Source organism: Calliphora vicina, chromosome 2 (genome assembly GCF_958450345.1).
Source record: "Calliphora vicina chromosome 2, idCalVici1.1, whole genome shotgun sequence".
Lineage (NCBI taxonomy): Eukaryota > Metazoa > Arthropoda > Insecta > Diptera > Calliphoridae > Calliphora > Calliphora vicina.
The window spans coordinates 81,111,847-81,129,406 of record NC_088781.1 but is presented as its reverse complement, the minus strand read 5'-3'; the positions used below and the strand labels follow the sequence as shown (position 1 = coordinate 81,129,406).

The 17,560-nt window shown below is 33.3% G+C and overlaps 2 protein-coding genes across 2 annotated transcripts; both read right to left on the bottom strand.

The window, feature by feature from the left end:
* Nucleotides 1-1,067: 1,067 nt before the first annotated feature.
* On the bottom strand, nt 1,068-8,810 carry LOC135952261 (uncharacterized). The gene is made up of 2 exons (XM_065502117.1): nt 8,677-8,810; nt 1,068-2,682 (listed from the first exon to the last, which is right to left on the bottom strand). Exon 2 carries the CDS (start codon nt 2,676-2,678, stop codon nt 1,599-1,601), a length of 1,080 nt encoding a protein of 359 aa, XP_065358189.1. The 5' UTR covers nt 2,679-2,682; nt 8,677-8,810; the 3' UTR covers nt 1,068-1,598.
* On the bottom strand, nt 2,715-7,955 carry LOC135950601 (uncharacterized). Its single transcript, XM_065500133.1, has one exon. It carries the CDS (start codon nt 7,953-7,955, stop codon nt 2,715-2,717), a length of 5,241 nt encoding a protein of 1,746 aa, XP_065356205.1.
* Nucleotides 8,811-17,560: the final 8,750 nt, after the last annotated feature.

Below are 17,560 nucleotides of genomic sequence, written 5' to 3'. Positions count from 1 at the left end.
TGGTGGCTTAGTGGGATGCGAGTGGGATATGTATCAGAATAAATATTTTTTGTAACTCAGGACTTACAATAGTGGGGTTTTTTTTTGCAAAATTGTTCATTGTTTTCCAAAATGGGCCTTTTTTTAATTTTTTTTTGCTCAAAAAAAGCTTAGTTGTTTTCCTTAAAGACCTATTTGGTGTCTTAGTGGCATGCGAATGTTATATATATCAAAATAAATGTTGTATAACTCAAGTTATACAATTTTTGATTTTTTTTTTCAAAATCAAAAACTTTTTTGACTTTTTTTTAAAATGTGCCCTTTTTATTTTTTTTCTCAAAAGAAAGCTTAGGTCCACTCCTTTAACCCGGCAATTCCCATACCCTCGCCAAAGGGAGAAACAATTTGTTTTTATTAAAAATAGTAAAAATACGTCTAGTTTACACTATAAATAAGTTTAAAATAAAAAAAATATAGCTAGTTGCGATTTTATAGCGGGGTCACCAATAGGTGATACTGGGCAGAGAAAAAATAATTTTCTAAAAATACTTGCTGATATTGTTAGTCTGAATATCTAGCAGTATTTATTTAAAAAAAATATTGTGGTACTTAACCGTTAGGCATTTTTATAACAACTTATTTATCATAAGACACACACCAGTATGTTAAAATCAAAAACACTGCTTAAAGATTTTTAAAAATCCCCTAGTTAATCAATTCTAGAGTTGCCAAAATAAAATCAGATATAAAACAGGAACTTGTCTGTATATAAATAATATCAATATTTATCAGTGATATTTGTTTCTATGTTTAAAACTACCGTTAATGTTTGTCACCTGTAGGTGACACTGGGAATTGCCGGGTTAAGAGGCTTTTGGTCGCTTAGTGGGATGCGAGTGGGATATCTATCAAAATAAATATTTTGTAACTCAAGACATACAATTTTTGACTTTTTTTTGCAAAATCTTACTTTTTCCTTTTTTAAATTTTTTTTACTCAAAAGAAAGCTTAGGTCTTTTCCTTTTAGACCTATTTGATCGCTTAGTGGGATGTGTTTGTGCGTGAAATAAAAAAGAAATAAAACTGTGTTTTTATTTTGTTTATATTAAAAAATTATTTTCTTTATTATATTACCTTTATGTTTGAGAATACGTTGTAGAAGTCTTAGCGATCAAGCTACGATCAGAATATTATATGCAAAAACAAAGTGGCGAACAATGCTTAAGAAAAGTACCGTTAACGGTTTTACTCGTTACAATTTAGAAAAAAATATCCCCACCCAAGGGTGAACAAAAGGGAGTATACACATACAAAAAAAACTAACTTAAACATTGCCGGCCACCTTGCAACAACAAAGAACGTTGCAACAAATCTTAAATTAAATAGGTAATAATAATAAAAAATGTAAACTTAAATCATATTTTTTTTTTTTTTTTTTTTCAATTCATTTATTTTTTCAAATAACAAGTTGGTCATACGACCAGGCCAGACCAGCTGGTATATATGTATATATAAATAAAAAGGTTCCCATAGAACAAGGTCTATGGGATGTAGTTTGACACAGACTACATACTGCACTCAAGAGAGTATGGTTTTGAATCAGACCATGAACTGGGCCCTTAACGAGGGGCTTGGCCAGAAATGACCCAACCAAAGATGGTGTATTGAGCCATAGGAAGTCCCGGGTTCGAATAGATTTTACCTCTCATAATTTGCGGTGCTACCTCAGGACCAATTACGAGCGCGACTTTTCCGGACATATTAAAACTCGGATCTGCCAATTGCATACCCTCAAAATGATCTTTTATAGTGTCCGAAACCGGTTCTACAGGAGTTTTTATGCCATGCATTGTTTTTACCTTTACCGTCAATGAAATTTGTCGCGATGCCTCATAAAGAGAACATATATTGACTTTGCAAAATTTTTCTTCATTAACGGTGGAGACGGGCAGCTTTAGGTTTGCCACTAAACTTGAGCAAATATAGCTCATGCTACAGCAAAGGTCTAAAACTGCCCGTACCCGAATGCTCTTGTCCGAAATGAGCAGCAAAACAGTAGCCGTTGGAGAAAATGACACGGGGTGAAACAATGGCATTGACGGAAGTTCATTCGAGACAGCAGGTCGAGGATCGCTAGTTCGCGAGCGTTTTTTGGATTTCATTTGTTTCGCCGCGACGTTATTGTCATAGTGTAACATCGAATGATGTTTTCCTTTACATGTTTTACAACATCCTTGACTTGAGCAATCGCGAGAAATATGATTTGCGGAAAAACAACGAGAGCAATAATGGTGTAGTAGCACCATCCTAATTCTCTTTTCACAAGTCATATTTATGAATTTTCGACACGAAGACAATTGATGCTTGCGATCACAAATGCGACAATTTTTAGCAAGGTTTCGCGAATTCCCGACCGGATTCGAACCAGAGGCTTCCACGGCACCTGATACTGGGTCAGGATTTGTAGTTAGGTTGGCGTCAGGAGCCGGTACCACTGCAGGGGCAGAGGAATTTTCAGGTGAGGTCAAAGGGACCTCTTGGTCAGTGACCACGATGGCTGTTGAGCTCTCGATGACAGCGACAACTTCAGACTGGCTGGTAGAACCTGTAGTAGTAGTCGTCGCAGCTGAGTCCACCTCCATTGTCTCATCGTAATCCTCAAGCAAAGCTTCTTCCGACAAGTGAGTAAGAGGATCCATTATACTAGGAAACAATGAAGGTTAACAAAACAATTTTTAAACAGTTTCACTGGTTAAAACAACCAGTTTTGTAATTGGTCGCTTTATTATCCCGTTTTCTGTACGTATGTCCGCGACGCGTACGTGATTATCGCTTCCTGGATAAGTCCTAACGACTCTTCCCATTTTCCAAGAAGTGGGTGACAATTGCTCATTTCGTATGACAACTAAGTCTCCGTCTGCTATATCTCTTTCTGGATATTTCCACTTATATCGTTTGTGAAGACCTGACAAGTACTCTTCTTTCCATCTACGACAAAAGTGATGAGTCAGTGCTTTAACTTTCCTATAACGATTTAGAAGACTAAGCGGCGAGTCATAAATTGACGGTTCAGGTGGAGCTAGTATAGGCGACCCTATTAAGAAATGACCTGGTGTAAGAGCCACTATCTCATTAGGATTATCATTCATAGGGCATAATGGTCGAGAATTTAGACATGCCTCAATTCTAGCGAGGACAGTAGAAAGTTCCTCAAAGGTATATTTACCGGAATGTGCATCTTTACGAAAGTGCAGTTTGAAACTTCGAACTCCCGCTTCCCACAAACCTCCCATATGGGGAGCACCAGCAGGAATAAAACGCCATGAAAGGCCGTTGATGCCAAACGTCGAACACATCCTAGCCCTACTTTCCAATAAAAAGGTTTTAAATTCTCTCTCCAACTCTCGAGAAGCACCTACAAAATTCGTCCCGTTATCCGAAAAGATCGTACGTGGACAACCGCGTCTCGAAATAAATCGATTAAATGCCGCTAAAAATTTATCTGTTGATAAATCTGAAGTTACTTCTAAGTGTACGGCTTTGGTGGCGAAACATACAAAAATACAGACATAGGCCTTTAAGATCTGACACGACCTACCGTTCAAATTTTTCATGTCGAAGGGACCAGCGAAATCAACTCCTGTTGTTGTAAACGGTCGATCCAAGTTCGTCCGTTCTGGGGGTAAGGCAGCCATTAGTTGAGTGCAAGCGCGTTTACGATCCAACACGCATCGCTTACAGCGATTAACAATTGTTCTAACAAGTGTCTTTAAACGAGGAATCCAATATTCGATTCGTATTATCCTTAGCATTAGTTGATTTCCACCGTGAATGGAAATCTTGTGAATAAATTCTGCTAAAAGGAGCGTGAAGCGACATGAATATGGCAATAAAATAGGATGCCGTTCCGTATAAACCAATGAAGGCGACCTAGCCAATCGACCATTAAGTCTCATGACACCCTCATTGTCAAGAAACGGATTTAGAGGTAAAAGTGAACTTTTAGAAGAAAGTGGTCTTTTTTCTAATAGACACTTGTATTCCTCCGCGAAATTACCTTTTTGGGCCACAATGGCCAAACGTAGTTTCACATGTCTCACTTCATTTTCAGACAGCGTTATGGTGTCATACGAATATCGGTTCCTATAAAGCGAATGAGTTCTATGGAAAAATCTGAAAACGTAGGATAAAACTCGGATAGCACGATCAAGCGACGAAAATCTCTCCAAAACGTCCTCGTAATTCGTAAAAAAAGAGAAATGAGATTTTACATTTCGAACCTCAAGATCGGTATCAAGCATGGATAAATTTTTCAGATTCCAAGTAGACTTTTTGTCCCGAAGCCAATGTGGACCATTCCACCAAAGAGAGCTCTGAGCTAAAAGAGAAGGTGTAACTCCTCTACTTCCTAAATCCGCTGGATTTTCCTCAGATCTGACATGATGCCAATTATGTTTGCCTACAATTTCTTGTATCTTGCAAACTCGATTTGCAACAAAGGTTGCCCAAGAACAGGGGTCTTTTCTTAACCAGGAAAGGACGATCGTAGAATCAGTCCAACAATAAACCTGGTGCAATGGAATGTCAATTTCACATAACACGGCCTTCAAAAGGTCTGCCGCTAATACAGCACCACAAAGTTCAAGACGAGGTAAAGTAACCGATTTAATAGGGGCCACTTTCGTCTTGCATGTTAGCAAATGTGTGAAAATTTCTCCTCTAGGTGTTTCCACCCGAATATATATTACCCCCGCATATGCCTTTTCCGAGGCATCAGAAAAAACATGAAGCTCTACTGAGGATTCTGGTTCATAATGGACCCATCGAGGAATTTGTATACAATTGACTTCATGATACGAAGCCACAAATTTCTCCCATTCGGTTTGTGTCGACATTTTTATATCCTCATCCCAATCTATCTGATCCTGCCAAACTTTTTGCATTAGCATTTTTGCTACTACTAAAACTGGACCTAACCAACCTACCGGGTCAAATAATTTCGCGATTGTTGACAGAACTTCCCTCTTAGTGTAGTGCGAACGTCGCGCTATAGGATTCACCCTAAAATAGAAAACGTCCAAATGAGCATTCCATTGGAGTCCCAGCGTTTTCGAACTACTTGATTCGACAAAAACCAAAAGTTTCTCATCTATCAAATACTCTGGGGAAAAACCGGCTAAAATTGCCTTATCGTTCGAAGTCCATTTTCGAAGATTAAACCCTGCAGATGATAATGCCGCTACAAGTTGATCACGAGCGATCAAAGCGGTTTCAACATCATGAGTCCCCGTGAGTACGTCGTCAACGTACATACCTTTACGAAGAATTTTCGATGCGAGTGGATATTGACTCTCAGAATCATCTGCCAACTGTAATAAAGTACGGATGGCCAGATAAGGTGCACAATTGACGCCAAAGGTCACAGTCTGTAATTCATACTGCTTTAAATCCTCTGTAGGAGAATCGCGAAACAAAATACGCTGAAAAGGAGTATGAGACTGGTCAAGCCTTATCTGTCTATACATTTGAGTAATATCACAATTAAAAACATAGCGAAAAAATCTCCAACGTAAAATTAGTAGGACTAAATCTGCCTGAAGGGTAGGACCGACAAACAAACAATCGTTAAGACTAAGTCCACTAGAAGTTTTATTTGACGCATTAAAAACTACTCTCAACTTAGTAGTTTTACGATCAAGTTTTATTACAGGATGATGTGGCAAATAACATGAAGAAATGGAAGACGATGTCTCCACTATTGGCCGCATGTGACCCAAAACCAAATATTCTTTAACTACTTCGTCATACATTTCCTTAATTTGTGGTTTCCTCAATAGTGAAGCTTCCGTTCTCAAAAATTGCGCCCTAACATTTTGTTTTGAAGAACCTAACGAAAGCTTTTCCGGAAATTCAGGCTTGAAAGGAAGTGTCACTATATATCGTCCATCAGTTCCTCTGCGAGTCGTGCGCTTGTAGTTCTCTTCACAAATCCTATCATAAAGGGACATTATTTTCCTTTTCGGCGCCTCCTCTAGTTCCCAAAAGCGGAGTAAGCTGCTGTTTAAATTGTCTTCCTCGGAAAACTCAACTCTGGTATTAAACACCTGAACAGAAGATGATGGCACAGGACCAGTAATAATCCAACCGAATATCGTGTTCTGAGCCAATAACGACCCTAAAAAGTTTGTACGAATTTCCCTTAATATAATTTGAGGATACAAATCTGCACCTAGAAGCAGATCAACCGGTCTGCAATTGAAAAACTGAGAATCAGCCAATTGTAGATTCGGTAAATTCCCACAAAGTTCATCCGACATAACAAACGATGGTAAATTACCCGATATATTTGGTAAAACAAGAGCTGTAGTCCTTAAATTAATCGACGTGTCCAAAGGAGAGCTTATTTCGATCGAGCAAAGTTTAGTAGAGGTTGCAGTAATCGTCTGGTTGACACCAGAGATTTGAGCATTTGTCAAATGCGCCGAAATCTTTAAACGATTCTGCACGCGTTCAGAAATAAACGACGTTTCCGAACCAGGGTCAATGAGGGCTCGAGCCGGGTATGTCATACCTTGGTGACGTATATTCACCATAGCAGTCCCTAAAAGTACAGTCCGATTATTGGACAAGTGGAACACCTGTCGATTTGAGGGACCTGGGTTATTTTTTCTAGAAGTAGACGCTGAAGATTCCACAGGCCTAGAGTTTGTTGGTGGAGATGCCACGACAGAACTCGCTCCTGTATTTGAATTTTCAGTCGAATCGTCTGAGGATGAAGTACTTCTATGCAGCAAAGTGTGATGTCTCTTCTGACAAGTTGAACAGCTATGAACACTTGTGCAATTTCTAACCTCATGTGTTCTTGATAAACAATTGACGCAACAATGGTGTCTCTTAATTGTAGAAAATCTTTCCGAAACTGAAAGATTCTTGAAACGCTTACAATCGCGTAGGAAATGGCTTTGATTCTTACATAAAACGCAAAAATGAGAATTTGATGCAGAATTAACATGATGTGTTTTTACCTTTTGTACCGATGGTACTTTTGTCTGCGGCGTTTCCCGAATATCACGAAGACATTCTAAAGTTTGAATCCTTTCTGTTAGAAAAGCATCCATGTCTTTCCAACATGATAACGCGAATTTATCCTTAATGCTCTGTTCCCATAAAGTTACAGAGCAGTCAGGAAGTCGCTGTACACATAAAAAGACTAGAATCGGATCCCAATTCTCTGTCGGAACCTTATACACCGACAACGCGGCAAGACAACTATTAATTCCTCTTTGCAAATTTTTGAGGCCGGTAAAAGACTCTTTTTCTAGTATTGGAATATTAAAAAGCGTCTTTAGTTGATTATTAACCAACATACGCGGATTCTCATAGGCGTCTTTTAAATTTCGCCATGCCATTTCAAACCCTATATCAGAAAGCGGACTTTTCGAAACAATTTCCTTCGCGTCGCCACTAGTCTTACGCAGTAAGTGGCATAATCGTTCAATATTTGTAAGACGCGAACTATTTATATATAAGGCCGTAAACAAATCCCTAAAGGCAGGCCATGAAAGATAATCACCCTCAAACATATCTACGTCACAAGGCGGTAAAGTCAAATTATGATGACCGACACAAATATTCTGATTCACTGTTGGCGAATCAGTAGACTTAGTCACTGAATCAAACTGATGAATTTTCTCAGCAATTTTACCCGAACAGTTAATAAACGATCTATACGTATTCTGATATTTCGAGCTAGTCACCTCAGTATCATCAGGTTCAGTGTCCTCAGAGGTCGTCAAATAATCAAGACATTGTTCATATGTCGATTTAACAAGGTCCCACAACTTATTCAATTCATCTCTGTGAAACCCTATTGTGAACGCAGTATGTACTTCCTCGCGAGTATTATTAAATTCGGCTTCAAAACGGATAAGAGCATCCGAAGCTCTAATAAAACGGTCAAGTGGTGTAATAGACATGTTTATTACTTTTTCTTTTATATAAATTACAAGTTTAAAAATAACAACTTTAATTTATTATTGATTAATAATTTCCAAAATTTTTTACTTTTAAAATTAAAAAAAATCTAATTGATTTTTTCAAATAATATTTAATAAATTAAATTGTAATTAATTTTCACAAATTTGATCAATATTACACAAAATTAATTTGTCAAATTTAATCAAACGCAATAATAGTCAAACTGACCGACAGTAGAGTGACCACTTTTATATGAAGAAGAAGAAAAAGCAAACACTAATGTCTATATATTTATTTAATATCAATCAAAAAAACACAACACTATTTCCACCACTTGTTATTTATTAATAAGCACAATTAATAATATTAATTTTAATTAAATTTCCTTTCGTTTAAAACGCGAAAGATCTTTATTTTGTCACAAAAAATGAGCAAATTATCAAAATAAATCTAGTTTCTATAATTCTGTCCGTCCACGTAAACAAACCCGCAGTTGATATTTTCTATTAGTAGAAAACGAAACACAAAGCAAGTGTCAAATAAAGCGAGGGTTGGAAAAGCGACCAACTACAACAAACACACAGTAATATTATAATTAATATGTATGTATATGTGAGTGTTTGTTTAAACACTTATTTTTAATAAACAAAATAAATAAAAAACACTTTTCTTTTACAAAATTCACAGCACTTTTTTTGATAAAGAAATTCAAGTACGCACCTTATTATTTTGTAAATATGTTTTCCAAAAATAAGAAATAAAGAATAGACGATGGTAATTGCGGAAAGTGTCCAAAAAATGGCGATCCTTTATATGACCATAAAATAAAAAAAGTAGATACAAATTAATTTGTGTTCTTCGTACTTGTCTTATGTGCGGCAAAAAATCCGGTTCGAAGGACCAAATGTTTGTGCGTGAAATAAAAAAGAAATAAAACTGTGTTTTTATTTTGTTTATATTAAAAAATTATTTTCTTTATTATATTACCTTTATGTTTGAGAATACGTTGTAGAAGTCTTAGCGATCAAGCTACGATCAGAATATTATATGCAAAAACAAAGTGGCGAACAATGCTTAAGAAAAGTACCGTTAACGGTTTTACTCGTTACAATTTAGAAAAAAATATCCCCACCCAAGGGTGAACAAAAGGGAGTATACACATACAAAAAAAACTAACTTAAACAGGATGCGAGTGATATATCTATCAAAATAAATATTTTGTAACTCAAGACTAGGGATGCCAATCCCGAAATCCCGATTCCGAAAATCCCGTGATTTTTCGGGATCGGGATTTCCCGAATCCCGTGATTTGTGAAAAACAAACCCGGGATTTTTCGGTATTTGTTAATTACGAGATTTTTTAATATTTTACGATGAAACCTAGAAAGCTAAATTTCAGCATACTTATAATACTAATATAAAACAAGTAAGAGTGTTACATATATTCGGCTACGGCGAATCTTTTATACCCACAATCAATATGTAGTTTTGGTATTCTATGGGGACTTGAATCAGTATTTATGAATGAATGAAATTTATGTTAATATCATTATATACAAATTATTTATTGACAATAAAATATTTTCTGATATAGAAGTTATATTATTATGGACTGGTCCTCACAAGAGTTGGTAGAAAGATTAATTTTCATATACAACTTGTTTATTAAATTTTATTACTATATTAATTATTATAAGACAATTATGAATGTTAAAATCATTTTCTGAAGGGGTCCATGTATGGGGACTAGGGACAAATGTAGCCGGATTTCCGCAATACTTTATATATATTTTAATTCAATGCATTAGTTTTTGCTTTGCTATTAACGAAATAAATAGTTTTTATTGTTGAACTTGATGTTTTTGACATTTAATTAAAATCCCGAAGTCCTGAAAAATCCCGGGATCCCGAAAAATCCCGGGATCCCGGGATTTACATTTCTAAAATCCCGAATCCCGGGATTTGTAAAACTCAGTCCCGTTTGGCATCCCTACTCAAGACACACAATTTTTGCCTTATTTTTTTGCAAAATTGATCTTCTCAAAATAGGCTCTTTTTTAAAACTTTTTTTTTGCTCAAAAAAAGATTAGTTGTTTTTTCTTATAGACCTATTTGGTGGCTTAGTGGGATGCGAGTGGGATATGTATCAGAATAAATATTTTTTGTAACTCAGGACTTACAATAGTGGGGTTTTTTTTTGCAAAATTGTTCATTGTTTTCCAAAATGGGCCTTTTTTTAATTTTTTTTTGCTCAAAAAAAGCTTAGTTGTTTTCCTTAAAGACCTATTTGGTGTCTTAGTGGCATGCGAATGTTATATATATCAAAATAAATGTTGTATAACTCAAGTTATACAATTTTTGATTTTTTTTTTCAAAATCAAAAACTTTTTTGACTTTTTTTTTAAAATGGGCCCTTTTTTTATTTTTTTTATTCTTAAGAAAGCTTAGGTCTATTCTTTTAAGATGTTTGTGGTCGCTTAGTGGGATGCGAATGGGTTATATGTATGTATATCAAAATAAATGTTTTGTAACTCAAGACATACAAAAAAAAGTCAAAAATTGTACAGTCGCCGAAATAATGATAGGTTCACCAAATTTTTCTAATTTTTTTCTAAGTGTTACCGAGTTTTATCACAGTTTTTGTATCAGTGTATTTATACGTCAAATTTTTACATATCCCGTTAACATTTTTTGTTTGTTTTTTTGTAACAATAAAGAAATACAAATTTTACCGTTTTCAAAGCAAAATTGGAGAGAAATAAATATAAGTTCACAGATTATTCTAGAGTTTTCTTTGTTGGAGTACGGATAAAATTAAATTTTTTTTGCAAGTGTTTGTAGTTTTTGAAGCTTTAACACACATTTTAATAGATTCCAAGTGTAAAATACTGAATATTTTTATGTTTTAACGTTTTTTTTTGGATATGGGTCGTGCAGTCTTTATCTGCAGAAGAACGTGGAAAAATATTGGCTTTTAAAGAACAAAAGCTTTCAAATCGCCAAATTGCAAAAAAGATTGGAAGATCCGTTAATGTTGTAAACAATTTTTTCAAATTAAAGGACAGTTATGGCACAAAGAAAAGTCCTGGTCCAAAACCGAAGCTGACTCAACGGCAAAAATCTATGATATTGCGAATGGTAGCAAGGGAAAACTTGTTTGCTCCAGAAATAAAAGCCCGTCTGAATCTTTCAGTATCTACCAGAAGAGTTCAGCAAGTATTGCTTAACTCAAAACGGTTTCAATACACAAAAAGAATGGCACGTCCGGCACTTTCAAAAGAACACAAAGAAAAACGACTTTTATGGGCAAAAAATCATATGGATTTTGGAGATAAATGGGAAAGAGTACTATTTAGTTATGAAAAAAAGTTTAATTTGGATGGTCCAGATGGTTTCCAATATTACTGGCATGATTTGCAAAAGGAAAAAGAGGTTCGGATGAGTAGAAATTTCGGTGGAGGCTCTTTAATGATTTGGGGAGGATTTTCCATTAAGGGAAAGCTTCCTTTGGCATAGATTTCAACCAGGATGACATCTGAAAATTATATTGAAATGTTAGAAATTTCTTTGATTGAACATGGAGAAGATTTGAGGGGGAATGACTTAATTTCCCAGCAAGATAATGCTGCGATTCACACATCACGTATTACTAAAGCTTGGTTCCAATCAAAAAATATTGAGGTTCTGGACTGGCCAGCTCGAAGTCCCGATCTAAACCCTATAGAAAATTTATGGGGCATTCTGGCACGCAAAGTTTATGCTAATGGTAAGCAATTTTCGCACGTGAATGAATTGAAAAATGCAATACGGGTAGAGTGGGCAAATATTTCACCAGAAATTTTGAAAAAATTAGTAAACTCGATGAATAATCGCATTTTTGAGGTTATTAAGAATAAAGGTGGAAACATTAATTATTAATTTTAATATTTTATTTAAATTAAATATTTTTTTTGTAATACTAAAAGTGAACTTATCATTATTTCGCACCTATATATTGAAGTTTTTTTTTAATAAAATTTTATTTTTAACTATAAGTTATATTAATTTTAAGTAAATATTGAATATAAATAAAAACATAACGTTTTCATTAATTCTGAGAACAAGAGTTTAATTTTTTTTAAATTTTACATATGAACCTATCATTATTTCGGCGACTGTATGTTTTGAGTTACAAAACATTTATTTTGATATCGAGCTCGCATCCCACAAAGCGACCAAATAGGTCTTCAAGGAAAATATCTAAACTTTATTTTAAGAAAAAAAGGGCCCATTTTGAAAAAAAGTCAAAAAAGTTTTTTATTTCGGGGAAAATTATTAAAATTTTTTTTATTTATTTTTTAACCCCCCGTCATGCACATGTTCCGATAGTCACGTACGTAGCGCATGTATCTGGCCAGATACACTATGTATTTCAGTACATTTATATGAAAAATATGCTATTTTAGTGATAATCAGGGCAACCAAAAATATGCAATATCATATTTTTTGCTGTGCGTCATATAAACATATGAGTTAGTTATTTATCCATTTCAGAAAATTTTAAGAATTTTGGCATCGATTTGTTAGTGCATAATTTTGCTCTTTACAGCATATTTTGCCTTTTATAGTATATTTTTGCATATTAAACTCATAACTGCATATTTTTTTGTTGCATATTTTCTCTTATTTTGCTTTCTTAACATATTTTTATTGTTTACATTGTAAATTTGCATTTCTATATTTTACTATTAAAAAAAATAAAAACAATATACATGGATATCGATAAAGGTATTTATAGACGGCAATACTGAGTATTAACACTTTTCAAATTTAAAATATTATTGAAATCTTTCTGTATGCCAAGAAATCGTTTCGAGAAAGGATGAAACATAGGAAATGTCATGCATGGTATTTTGAGCCCCAATGATAAAACTGCAAAAAATAATGTTTTTTTTTAATCGCCGCAGTGTTAAATAGAAAAAATCATTCAACTATTGTAAGGCTTTTTGATAATTATATTTATGTTTTGGGAGATGATGAATGTAAAGTTCATTACAATTTTTCACCAACAAATTACACACGCTCTTCATCGAGTTTCTGAAGCATAATTCAAATGACAAAAAATAGTTTTTTAAAGCTTCAGAAAATCCTCTACCTATTTACTGACCGATTCAGAAAGTAAAATATGCTATTAAGCATTTGGTAGTCACAATTGAATTGATCAATTGCTTAAAATTATTTAAGAAACTCTACGGAAATCTAAAATAAAGATTTAGTTTGAAAATTTAATTAAGAAAACACATAGTAATTTATTGCATTAATAAAATAAATTGAATCAAATTATTGTCATGTAGTGTCATAGTCATTAAAATCGAAATTTAATCCTATAAGTAATAACCAATTTGAATTTATGTGCTCAATATTTTTTATACTATTTATCTATTTTTCTAATAAAACATCGAAATCCAACCAAAAACCAACTATTTTTAAGTGCATATTTTTTATATTTAAGAGCATATTATTCGTTTTTAAGTGCATATTTTATGCGCATAAAACTGTTTGCCCTGGTTATAACGTATATTATTTATATTAAAATTATTAGCATATTCATAAAATTCTATTTCAACTTCTAAGGCATGATGATGCATATTAGAGGGTGAAATTGGAAAATTATACTCTTTAATATTGAATTTTAAATCTGAACTAACAAACACTAAATCAAGAAGTTTATTAAAACTATTAAAAGCAGTATTAATCTGTACTAAATCGATGCTATAAATTGAATCTATAAAATTAATTTCATATAATTTATTAATATTACTACACAGAAAAAAATTACGACAAATCAGTTGTCATATTAATTACCATATTCGTCAATACAATTAATTTTTTAATTGAAATGGCACCAACAACCATTTTTGTAAATACAAACAATATTTTTGTTAAATAAAGTTGTTAACACCTAACATTTTTTTTAACAATGATTTTGTTATATTGATAAAAAAATTGTTAACCTCCAACCAATTATATTTTAACAATGTGTTCGTCATATTAAATATTTTTTTAATTACTATTGAATATTGTGATTTAAAAATATCAGTGAAATGCAACACAAGATTTATAGTTCTTCTTTTATTAAAAATAATACGTATTACAATACATAATAAAGACATATTATAGAACACGTGTAAATTATCATCCATTTTGTAGATGTGTATTTCTGCCAAATATTTGTTTTTAAAATTATATCCTTCATCATTAGGTAATAAGAATTGTCCATTCCTTGACACTACTATATTAGTTCCAATGATATTTCTTTAAAATGTAGTTGCATCTTCTTTTCTATATCATTTCATGATCATAGATTCAGCAGACCTGTTGACGAATTTTATAGTATAAAATTCGATATCCATATTTATACTCTGAACGCAATTCTAAAATTAGTTAACATACCTTATATGTAGATTTTTTCAATCTGTTAGGAATCCGTTTACAAATTCTTATTTATGTTTTCTTTTCACATTAAAATAAATTATAAATATTTTATATTTTTTTGACACATATTTTTAATTTTTTCATACAAATTTCAAATGAAATTCAAACACAAAATAGTTGAAGAACAACTAAGAGAAATTATCAATATAACAATTTACAAACATGTTAATTAAAAAAATTGTTAATAATTTCAGTTGATCACCAACTAGTGTAATTAGTTTACAAATCAAACATTTTTGTTTGCTCATGGAATGAAACTTATATTTTTGAGAAGAGCTAGGGACGCTAGTTAATTGATAATATTTTGTTTCCCACCTATACGTCAAAATTTTGAGATATATGGGTTTTTTTTTTCACCTGCCCTGAGTACTACTAATGCATACTGTAGAGTACAGAATTGTGGTAATTAAGTATTTACATCGTTTTTGGGTACTCAACACTCTGGAGAAGCTACTAGATACTTTCAGAGTTGTATTTTTTTTGACAAATTCCAAAAAAATTAACGGGGAAAAATAAATACTGTTTAAAAGTACATCTTTCCTGTAGATAAACGTTAATAAATCGCTATTAAATACAAAACTCTAAAGTAAAAACTATTTTAAAATGTCTTCTAGAATGTGTAAAATAAACCCAGCGGAAAAATTATTCAGTCAAATCGAGGTTTTCCTACAACACAAACACTGCAAAATGCTTATTTACATTAAAAAATTTCGTAAAAGCTTTAGATAAGACAAAACCAGCATTTCAATAATTATGCAGCGTGTTCCCGAGTCTTTCTGAGGTTAAATTAAAAGAAGGGGTATTTGTGGGTCCTCAAATAAGAAAAATTTTGGGTGATACCAAATTTGAGTGTCTATTAACCGATGTTGAAAATGCAGCATGGAATTTTTTTAAACTTGTTCAAGAATTTTTGGGGAATAAGAAAACTCAAAATTACAGAGATATTGTTGCGAATTTATTACATAATTTAGAACTGATGGGTGTAAATATATGCCTCAAAATTCCATTTTTAATTCTCATATGGATTTTTTCCCGGAAAACCTCGGACATATGAGTGACGAACATGGAGAGCGTTTCCATCAAGATTTGAAGTTTTTCGAGAGGAATTATCAAGGTTTTTGGGATCAGAATATGCTAGGAGAATACTCGTGAGGGAGTCAAATGAAAATAATTATAAAAAGATGACTAAAACACTTCACTTTTAATTTGTTTGTCCTAATTTAATGTACATTTTTATATGTTTCGTTTTTAATAAATATCTCAAAAGTTTGACGTCCAGGAATTTTTTTAATATTTTTTCCGAAGTTAGAAGACCTAAATACACAAATCCCCTTATGTTTCAATTCATGAGCAAAAACGTTGTAAACTAGTGTTATTTAATAACATTTGCAATTTTTTTCTGTGTAGGAAGAAACAAATTGGAATTTGGAATTTCAGACAAGCTATTTCATTCAAATTAAAATCATCTAATACACATATCATCATCATTAATACGATCAAATAAATTAACAATATTTGATGAATGGATGAATTAACAATAATTCATCAGTAATTATATGAAACACGAATTAACAATAATTATATGAAACACAAATGTAGAGTTCTCCAATAGTAGATTTAACAGAAACACAAAGTTGATCAATTAATGTGTCACAGTTATTTAATAAATGCACTTTAGAAAGTAGTGTCTTTTTAACTGCTATAAGAACACCACCACCTCTCTTAAGACCAGTTATTAAAGAATCTATCTTTACGATAAACAACAAACTTATACGGATTAAAAAATTCTTCATCATAAATGCTGGCGATTATAATGCTAAGCACACATTCTGGGGATCACGACTGATTACCCCTAAAGGTCGTGTTTTGTTCGACTCAATTTCTAAAATGGGTTTGCATGTGCTTTCGAGCGGCCAACCTACTTACTGGCCTACTGACCCACGAAAAATTGATTTTAGCGTGATGAAAAATATCCCTAGAGAAATGATTCAAATTGAATCCTCGCTGGAACTATCTTCAGATCACTCACCCAATATTGTTACTTTATTGAGCCCCCTAGAAATTGTATCCCCACTGGTAATTTAGCGATGGCAGGCACAAGAATAAATTGGCTCAAATATAAAAAATACCTCAGTACACATTGCTCGGAAAACATACCGCTAAGAACACCAGAAAACATCGATCACTCTCTTATCAATTTCGATAAAAATCTCAAACTGGGTGCTCAACATGCTACCCAAACCCCCCGACAAATCAGATATAATAGAATTAATTCTGCAGATGTCGAACGGCTCTTAAATGAAAAAAGAAGATTTCGAAGAGAGTGGCAATTGCACAGATCCCCCAACTAAAATCGAAGCTTAAAGATTGTATAAAAAGACTTAATAAGCTCTTGGAATTTCGAAAAATGGAATCATTGAATAAATATTTAGAAAGCCTGGACGCAACCCCGCAATCGGATTACTCATTATGGCGAGCAAGAAAAAGTCTTAAAAGACCCGTTATATGTAAGTCCCCCTTGCGAAATTCAAGTGGTGGTTGGGCAAGAAATGATACTGAAAAAGGGAATCTGTTTGTTAATCATTTAAAAAAAGTATTTACACCGAACACATCAAACGAAGCAATTGAGTTGCCACCTGTTGCACCCCATTTTGGAGCAGCCGTACCCGTACTACGTTTTGAGATTCGAGAGATCGAAAATGCTATTGTTGATTTAAATCCCAAGAAAGCGCCTGGTATGGACAAGATCAGCAACAAGATGCTTATGAAGCTACCCCGGATAGCAATAAAAATAATTCTTTTTATTTTTAATGCTATATTACGACTTGAATATTATCCTCCAGAATGGAAGGTTTCACTAGTTACCATGATACCCAAGCCGGGAAAAGATCACACAAAAGTAGAATCATACAAACCCATCAGCCTATTGTCTAATATATCAAAGCTATTTGAGAAGATACTTATGAACAAGTTGTACCCGATGTTAACTGAAAACAATTGTATTCTGAATCATCAATTTGGATTTAGAAGAAAACACAGTACTATCGAACAAACCCATAGACTTGAAAATATGGTGAGAAAAGCGTTTGAAGAAAAGAAATACTGTTCCGCACTCTTCATCGACATCTCT

Bases quoted from the DNA above. Each gene is read 5' to 3' on its own strand.
- LOC135952261 (XM_065502117.1), bottom strand. From the start codon at position 2,678: ATGGATCCTCTTACTCACTTGTCGGAAGAAGCTTTGCTTGAGGATTAC.
- LOC135950601 (XM_065500133.1), bottom strand. From the start codon at position 7,955: ATGTCTATTACACCACTTGACCGTTTTATTAGAGCTTCGGATGCTCTT.